The sequence below is a fragment of the Tuber melanosporum genome (genome assembly GCF_000151645.1).
Source record: "Tuber melanosporum whole genome shotgun sequence assembly, scaffold_60, strain Mel28".
Lineage (NCBI taxonomy): Eukaryota > Fungi > Ascomycota > Pezizomycetes > Pezizales > Tuberaceae > Tuber > Tuber melanosporum.
Window position 1 is genome coordinate 56,776 of NW_003299107.1, and position 9,251 is coordinate 66,026.

General features: G+C 47.9%; 1 protein-coding gene across 1 annotated transcript in view; it reads right to left on the reverse strand.

The window, feature by feature from the left end:
* Window positions 1-2,410, reverse strand: part of GSTUM_00009745001 (uncharacterized protein) — a gene marked incomplete at its 5' end in the record, with an annotated part of 36,574 nt that extends 34,164 nt beyond the window's left edge. The window contains one exon of the mRNA XM_002840883.2: window positions 2,378-2,410. Coding sequence (XP_002840929.1) covers window positions 2,378-2,410 — 33 coding nt within the window. The remainder of the gene's footprint in view (window positions 1-2,377) is intronic.
* Window positions 2,411-9,251: the final 6,841 nt, after the last annotated feature.

The following is a 9,251-nucleotide window of genomic DNA, read 5'->3' on the forward strand; positions in this document are numbered from 1 at the left end:
ATCGGTCGGCGACTGATTCCAAATGCCGACACAGTTTATCAGACTCAAAATAAAATACATCAGTAAATGAGAATCTAGGGGAGACACTATGCTTGCAAAAATGGCGCAAGATTGCAAAGTAACTCAGCCAATCAAGCACACTGGATAAGACGAGTTGTTTCTCTCTCGACCCCTCCTTACTCGCCATCAGGTCCCTTGCTTTTGAATATGGACATCTAATATTCATAACACGTAGTCAGATAGGGTGGAAGTAACCTCTGGAATGACAAGCCAATGAGATAGTTGCACTCGATGAGAACACAAAACATTACAGAGTCGTGTTTTTCACCCGCAGTTGATAACAGGGCATATGGCATAGCGCCCTGTCCACGGGTGGGCTAGATTTTTGACCAATAAATTTCATTCTGCTAATCAATCGGGAGTAAGGGAAGTCTATGCCCCCCCGTTACTTACTGAAGGTCCCTCCTCATCATGCATGCAAAGCGCCCTTCATCAGAAGACCTCTTGGAAGGATCTCTCTGCCCCAGGCCTACGGTGTTTGCCGACGCCCTGCAATTGGAGTTGCTCCGAATAAAGCACACAATCTAAGTTACCTAATTAGTTTCAAATTTTCTCAAACTTTGACTAGAAAACACTCACAAGGTTTACCCGCCCTTAGTTTTTAAATTGCTTGTCTTCGAAGGTAGGATATACAAAATGACACATTTGAGCTATCGTGTTTCAAAACTTTCGAACTATCATACATAAAATTGCCCACCCCCCCACCAAAGTGGGTAAGGTCCATGTCAAAGCGCAATGGAATTACAGCAATTAAAACCCAAAGTCCGGTTGAAAAAATATCTGACAGCCAATTACGTACTGTAACATGTAGCTAAAATTCAAAGCCTTTCGGTGTAAAATGGCCATCTAACCAACACATTTTCGCGAGCCTGAAACTCGCTGGCAACTGACTGCGCTACGGTAGTCCGCTGAATGAAGTGATGTAGCTACTCGGCCCAAAATAATGCTGACAAGAGGTACCGTATGCGAATCCCCTTTCATCCCGCTATAGTGCGAGACCTGGCCAATTTCAGGAGCGCTAACCTAATGCTAGCATAGGTGTCGTATTAATGCGCCGCCGTAACCGATACAGCAGGGCGGCGCCTGCCATCCCCAGGGCTCAGGAATAGGTCCTCCACTCCAGCAGTAGGGTAAACACGCCAAACCTACAAATGACATATGATACCACATCTTCCCACCTGTGGCAGGCGGAAACAATGCCTGTGGGGATCCAGCAGAGCGTGGGGAAATCTGTCCCGGCTGCTGTTGCTGGAGCTGTATGATATAACTTCCCCTCTTAGTTCCTATATTGGCGTCACGGATAATCACTCGTTGAAAAATCCGCTAGAGTTATGATACTAGTATAGAACGATTCTTGACTGCGCATGGGTACGACAAATTATTTTATTGCAACACCCGGGCAGGGACGCTGGCAGCGTGAGCATATATGGATAGACCCCACGGGATTGAGAGGATATGTGGAGTACAGTAACATAACCTTCCCAGAGGCCACTTATTTAGATAATCTAAGGAATTGTACCAGCAGCACACGTATATTAAGAGCAAGCGAGAAAAGCGCAATCAATGATCGCACCTACAACACCTCATTCCGTGTAGGGGATTGCGGAGGCGGAAGGTTTGGTGGAAGGAAACTGCATTATCATATCTCATATATATTCCCCGAGCAAGAAATGTATACATAGAACGCTTGATTCATGACTAATTTGGAGGCTTACTTTACCGCATGCCCAACGGCCTCTACCTTAAAAGGATAGACACTGTGAAAAGAAATTGTAACAACCATTGGCCCCAGTCTAGAGCTAGCCCGTCGGGTTATAGGCGAGTGGATCATGACGAACAAGGGTTTCGATCCAATGGAAGAATAAATCATTAGTTCCCTGACTATGAAGCTAATTTACCTCCAATCAGAAAAATTAAACCATTCAACACTCCCACATCAGGGCTAGTCGTCAGGAAGTATGAAGGGAACCCGATATTGTGACAGCTATGATAGATATTGCGGAAATAAAAAGGAAAGGAGTTAAGAGGAATAATAATAAAAATATATCCAACGTAATTTCATCCCTGAGTAAACTTAAATCCTTCGTCCCCGTAATGATGCCTCACCCGAGGCACTCGTCGCCCGGGCATTGAGAAACATCGAGAGGTGGTTAAAACTCTTTAGAGTCACTGGGTGACCCGGCCCCAGAGTTCTCTCTGCCTCCGTAACTGCACGTCGATACATGATCTCCGCTTCATCGTATTTTCTTCCCGAGTACAGTGCTGCGCCTAGCTTAATGAGGCCACGAATGGTGTATCGATGACCTAGCCCCAGAACCCTCTCTCGCCCTGCCAGGGCACGCCGATGCATCACCTCCGCCTTGTCATACTCCCCCTGTTTGTGCAACGCGCAAGCCAGATTATAAACGCACATTAGGGTATCTTGGTGATCAGGTCCAAGCGTCTTCTGCGCACCCATCAATGCACGGCGATAATTAATCTCCGCTTCGTGGTGCTTATTCTGATTTCGCAGTGCCACACCAAGATTATTGGCACTTAGTAGGGTATCTCGGTGATCTAGCCCAAGCGTCCTTTCTCTCCCTACCAGCGCACGTCGACACATAACCTCAGCTTCGCTATACCTTTTCAGATCAAGCAGCGTCTCGCCTAACGTATTCATGCTATCGAGGACACCCCGATGATTGGGCCCCAGAACTTTCTCCATCGCCCCTAGGGCATGTCGATAGATGACCACAGCTTCCTCGTACTTTTTCAGATCAAGCAGCGTCACACCTAGGCTAATGACGCTCAGCAGGGTATCGGGATGATATAGTCCAAGCACTTCTTTTCTACCCGCCTGCGTAGATCGAAATATCATCTCCGCTTCTTCGTACCTTCTCTGATGATACAGTGTCCAGCCAAGGTTATCTGCACTTGTAAGGGTAGCTGCGTGATCTGCTCCTAGAGCGTTCTTTCTGCCCGCCAATGCGCGTCGACACATAGCCTCCGCTTCACCATATATTTCCAGGCCAAGCAGCGTTTCGCCTAACGTGTTCATGCTATCGAGGGCATCTGGATGATCTGGCCCCAGGGCCTTCTCCATAGCCCCTAGGGCGTGTCGATACATGATCTCAGCTTCTTCATACTTTCTCTCACCAAGAAGTTTCACAGCTAACCCAACAACACCTAGTAAGACGTTTGGGTGTTGTGGTCCAAGTGCATTCTCCCCACCTTCTGCTACATGTCGATGCATAAGTTAGTTTCCACTTCGTTTCTCTTGTTCTGATCCTGCAGCACCGCACCTAGAATATTGGCATTTTGTAAGGCATCTCGACGATCTAACACGACTGTTTCCTCTCGGCCCGCAAATGCACGTCGATGCATAATCTCCGCTTCGTCGTACTTCCCACAGTAGTGCAGTGTTACGCCTAGATCCCTAGCACTCCGTAAGGTATCTCGATGATCTAGGCCAAGCGTTTTCTCTCTGCCCACTAGTGCACGCCGATGCATCAACTCGGCCTTGTCGTACTTTTCCTGACGATCCAGCAACACACCCAGATCACTCACACTCTGCAAGGTGTCAGGGTGATCTAGCCCGAGCGTTTTCTCTCGGCCCGCCAATGCACGTCGATGCATCAACTCGGCCTTGTCGTACTTTTCCTGACGATCCAGCAACACACCCAGATCACTCACACTCTGCAGGGTGTCAGGATGATCTAGCCCGAGCGTTTTCTCTCGGCCCGCCAATGCACGTCGATGCGTATTCTCGGCCTCGTCGCACTTTCCCTGGCAGTGCAGCACCATACCCAGATCACTAACACTCTGTAAGGTATCTCGATGGTCTAGACCGAGCATTTTCTCCCTGCCCGCCAGTGCACGTCGATGCATAACCTCGGCTCTGTCGTACTTTTTCTGACCATGCAGCACTACACCAAGCTTACTAACACTCTGTAGGGTATCTTGATGATTTCGCCCGAGCTTTTTATCTCTTTCCGCCAATGCACGCCGATGCATAATCTCGGCCTCGTCGTACTTTCCCTGACAATTCAGCACTGTACCGAGATTATTGACACTATTTAAGGTATCTCGATGCTTCGGCCCAAGCGTTTTCTCCTTACCCACCAATGCACGTTGAAGCACAATCTCAGCTTCGTCGTTCTTTCCCTGAAAATACAGTGCTGTACCGAGATTATTGATATAAGTCAAGGTTTCTCGATGATCCGGCCCGTGCTTTTTCTCGATGCCTGCCAATGCACGTCGGTGCATAATCTCGGCTTCATCGTACTTTCCCTGATTCTGCAGTGCCACACCTCGGTTGTTGATGTCCCTCAAGCTACCCGGGTTATCCGGGTCAAATTTGGACTTCCGCACACCTCCCAACATAAAGCGACGCATAATTTCTAATCTGCAGCACGCCCTCTGAGTTATTACTCGGACATGGAGGTTTTGGGGCCCAAGTCTCCCCTCTGTTGGGACGAGGAAACCGAACCGCCGGCCCGAGTTGAACTTGTCGTCCCGGTTGTCCCGAAAACGAATTTCCTCGTCTATTAGGTGGGTTACCGTCGACTCGTTTCTCTAAGATACCTGAGTACAGTAGACCCCGGGCACGATCCGGAATTATTCTTGCCAGAGCTCTGACGTTTGGTGCTATAAAGCGTTAGTTATAGGGACCGTCCCCGAGAACACCAGCCAGAACCCAAGATTACCCCCCGTGCGAGGGCTCCACTTACTTGGTTCGTACGTACCCGTACACCTATCTTGTGACTTGCACTGTTCTGCTTTCTTTCTCGGCTCCTTTCCGATCCCCCTGATAGCTTCTCACTTTAGCCGAGGGTCTAATTGGCCTACGAGAGGCTAACACCCAGCGTCAGATACAAGTGAGATCTGCATTAATAGAGAGGATCAAACCTGCGGTATGATGTAAAGAAGAATCCGAGATATTTCGCATACAATAACACAAGGGGAGAGGATTCTGGTAAGGAGCCCAAATGAATGAGAATTGTCGATCAGGATCAAGATAGCCTGGGCTTGACACGTTAAGGTGAGGCTGAGAGGTGAAATGCGCCCATCATACTCGTACGGTATGGTAACCCATTAAGTGGTTCTCCGCCTACAGTACCAGTACCGATATTCCTTTAATAGGCTACCCCAAATGCTTGTGGCACCCGCTCAAGCCTCCACAAGCGCTGGCAGGACCTGAATAACCGTAAATTAACGAGTGAGCAACCTTCTTGTAGGGCCGCCGCCTCTTGGAGAGTGGGGGATCATTTTACTAATGAACATCGGGTACTATGACCACTAACCACTCACAATGTATCGTATATTCATTCTACTGTACCTTCAACCGTCAAATTGCCTACTCCCCAGACTGGTACTACCAGTATGTAAATCAGTCAAACAGAAAATGCACCAAAAAAAAGTAGAAATCTGAAAGTCCCAACCGATGCCCAACATTAGGAAAACGAAATGTAAAGTGTAGGAGGAGTTATGTATCATATTTTTTTATTCACATATCACACGAATATTACAAGCCAGACTCAGTGAGGGCTAAGCGAGGGCTAAGCCAGGTGGCCCCTCAGTGAGGCTTGGCAAATATTTTGTGGGAAGATTTCGTTGATTCTTATCGCCAAACCTCGCTGAGCCCTCACGGAGTCTACTCGAGCATCTGGCATTCACTTCCATATCATACCCGACCCACTTTCCCTGTGCGATACCGGCACCCTCCTTTCCTTCTAACGCTTAATTTACTGTGAGTTAGCCATCGACAACTATTCGTTGACTACGGACCCCCCAACGAGGAGGTGATAGCCCCACTACTGTACTGTACTGTACTGTACCCCCTCCTCATAGACACTGATGGTGCCATCAACCCAACTAAACAATTGGGTATCATAGCTTCAAGAATCCCAATTTGGTTGCTATCATATCATAAAAGGAAATTTTTAAGTTAGCTAAGACATACAGTTTATTCCTTTAGGGGTATAGATCGGTGCTCTTGGCTTGTTGGATTTCTATTTTTTCTCACTCTAGAGCCAAGGTTTCTTAGATTCCTCAGAACACAGACCCGTTTTTGCAAAGGTATGATACCGTATCGTTTAAACGGAGAACCCCCTGAACCGCGTTGAACTTAAAAATTTCCGAATTGGGACTCCTGAAGCTCTCTAATGTCATGTCTCTTATCACAAACACTCTTGTCTGGTGGCTGTACGAGACCACTGACTGGCTTGGAAGTCGGGCCCAATTCCCAGGAAGAAATTGTGTGATGATACCGGTACAAGCAGCTTTGTGTTGCCATCTTTGGCTGCCCATCTGAAAGCTCGCCACCTCGTCAAGACCCCTCGCCGTGCATGATCGAGGAAAGAAACAATATAAGTAGTACCGATTTTGTGCTTTACCTATTCCTCCAAACAAGAGGGGATCCAAGTGCTAATTACCAAACGGTGACTGATATTGGTAGATTCGTCTCGCAAAGATATGTATTGCTACTGATGCCTACTTTGAGCACCCGAGGCTGTTCCAAGGCCTTCGCCCCCCCCCATTCCCACTATAATTGCTAATTCCTATCATACTCACCACCACCCACGTACCGGTATCTGACAATCTTCAGCCGTCTGTCTCAGTCACACCCTACGGAGGAGGTACAGCGCCTAAGTTTTGTATGTTACACTCGCAGTGGGCATTGTGTGAGCAATCGGTGTAACATACAAAACTTAGGAGCTGTACCTCCGTACACGGATTCTTCGAGTTCCGTACCCGTGCGTAGCCTAATTCAGAATTTTCCTTGTTATGGTATTTCTCCCCTCTCCCCCCCCCGCGGTTTCTCTCAACTTCAGGGAGCGTGCTGCCCGGAAACCGACGAGACAAAGGCATAGCCAGCAACCGATATAGCATGAGCTCTTACACCCACGCACCTTATCCTGTCCTCCAGGGCGATCCTAGCATACCGGTATGTAAATTCGCAGCCACAAGAGCTCCATGACCACCGTCGCCGAACCAAGTACAGCATTCCCCATACTTAATATCCCCTACATTGTTCCGGACATCGTTGCTTTCCCCCTCTTTCTCCGTAAATCCCGTTCAACGATCAGTAACATTCTTTGCGAATTGAGTCATGAATCTTCTATATTTATGACGGATCTACCTCCAATCCAGAAAATGGAGATATCACTTATCGTAAACGGGGGCAACTAGTGGCCACAGCGGAAAGCACGATCGGGAGGAACGACTCTTGTAGGAGGGCATCTCGGTGGCCATTCCACTATCGAAAAAGAAAGTCTGAGTAGTGTCAGTGGTCTTCATTAACTTACATGATGGATACATTTTGCCGCAGAAACCCTGAACCTGTATTCGGGTGAGCCAGTCCGCAAGCGTGTATAACGCACTGCGCCATAACTACAACCAATCTTGACAAGGACAGCCAAAATAGGTGGTTTTTTGTTCCGCCTATAATATCATTGGTTGGTCGTCTTCACATCTACCAGCACGCCCACAATTTCCGTTTCCAGCTTATCCCTAAATCGCTCGAGGAAAGCCAGCTTCCTCCTCTATCTACTGGAGCACTTCTTACACCCTACCCTGAGAAATCTGGCTTACGGTTCTGTCATGAATTTTACACAGGAACCCACATACCCTACTTAAGTTCTCTATAATTATAACCACTTCAGAAGAACAAGCGTTTATATGAGTTAGAAGGCTGACCCCCACTAGCTGGTGTACGATATGATAGATATCATATCATATCACTATATCATAGGTAGGGTGAAACTGTGTCCTGCTCATCGAAATATTTGAGTCTGCCAAAGAAATCACAGTTTAACTATCCCATGCCCCTTTAAAACCCCAGAGCAACACCACCCTCCCGAGCAGTAAATCTTGGCAAGAGGTGAATGCAGCCGTAAGTGTTTGAACGCCGAAAACAGAGGTTAGTGGTCCCTGAACACGAATTCCCTCCACGACATTCATCGAGTGATCGGCCGTGAAGGTCAATTTTCACTGAGGTGAAACATGATACCGCCACCCAAACCGATCCCCCAAATCGACACGTCCCGGGAATACCAAGTATAAGCTATGATGTTACGAAGAAAAAATGAGAGAAAAAAAACCCTCTTCAGGAGTGACAATAACTCTAGCAATTGATGCCGCGCGTTCCCCTTACGACCGGCGGCCATTAACTCGACTTGATCTCCCGGCCTTCATAAGAGAAAACGAGAGAATTTGCCGTACTAAGATATTTGGCAAAGGATTTAGGATCTTTCTGGTTCCCGTCTGAGCGGTAGGTAGCGGGTTGGGGTCTGCGCCCCGCCTAAGGAGTGGACGTCCGGAGTCTCGGACGCAGTCGAAGTGGGGCTAGTTAATTGGTGCCCCCCCCCACCTTTTTGCTTTAGAAGAATTGATGTATGTTTTTTTCTTTTCGGTGAGGGGGGGTAAATGCTGAACTGTGGGAATATAGAGGCGCGCACTGGGAGGGAGGAATTAGGATGCCGAGGGGTAGCTTGTCTGCTGAAGTGCAGTTGCTCCCAGATCAGAACTCGAAGCCTGAAAGTATCAGCAGCAATGCATATCCCACGCAAGGAGAACCGGCTACCGCACAGAACGCTAGGCCAACGATTTTTGGTGGACAAATTCTTAAGGGTAGCCCAGCCTCGCAGAGGAAGGAGTGATGTGTGGTTAAGGTTGTTAGACTATTATTGGATGACAGAGTTGATCGTTATCCCCACCAGAGCACTAACTTACAGATAAACCCGATAATGCAATCCCTGGAGACATGAACCGGGGGCAGGCCATGGTTGTAGGGCCTTGTAAATTCGTGGGTTTTAAAAATACTCGATACATACTGTAGAATGATCTGTATCCTAAGTTTCCCCGCTAGACCTGAGCTTTTGGACCATACATACCCCATTTTTGTCAAGAATAAACACTTCTTTCTAGTTGATCTGTCAATCTCTGGGTATCACTTGTGAGATCTCCGATCCCGAAACTGGCAAACACATCAGTGAGTGGAACGAAGCGAAACAAAGATAGCATCCCCCGACCTTGTAACCCCACCATCGCACAAATGCATCTCTAAGCCTCAGTTAATTCTTTCCCCCAATCACGGCCGTAGCAACCCGGCTCAGGGTCTGTACCACCAAGAAAAGCCGGGTAACCGCATCAATCCTTTATCTTGATCTTCACCGAATTTCTGGCTCACCATCACCACCGTCCCTTCCACC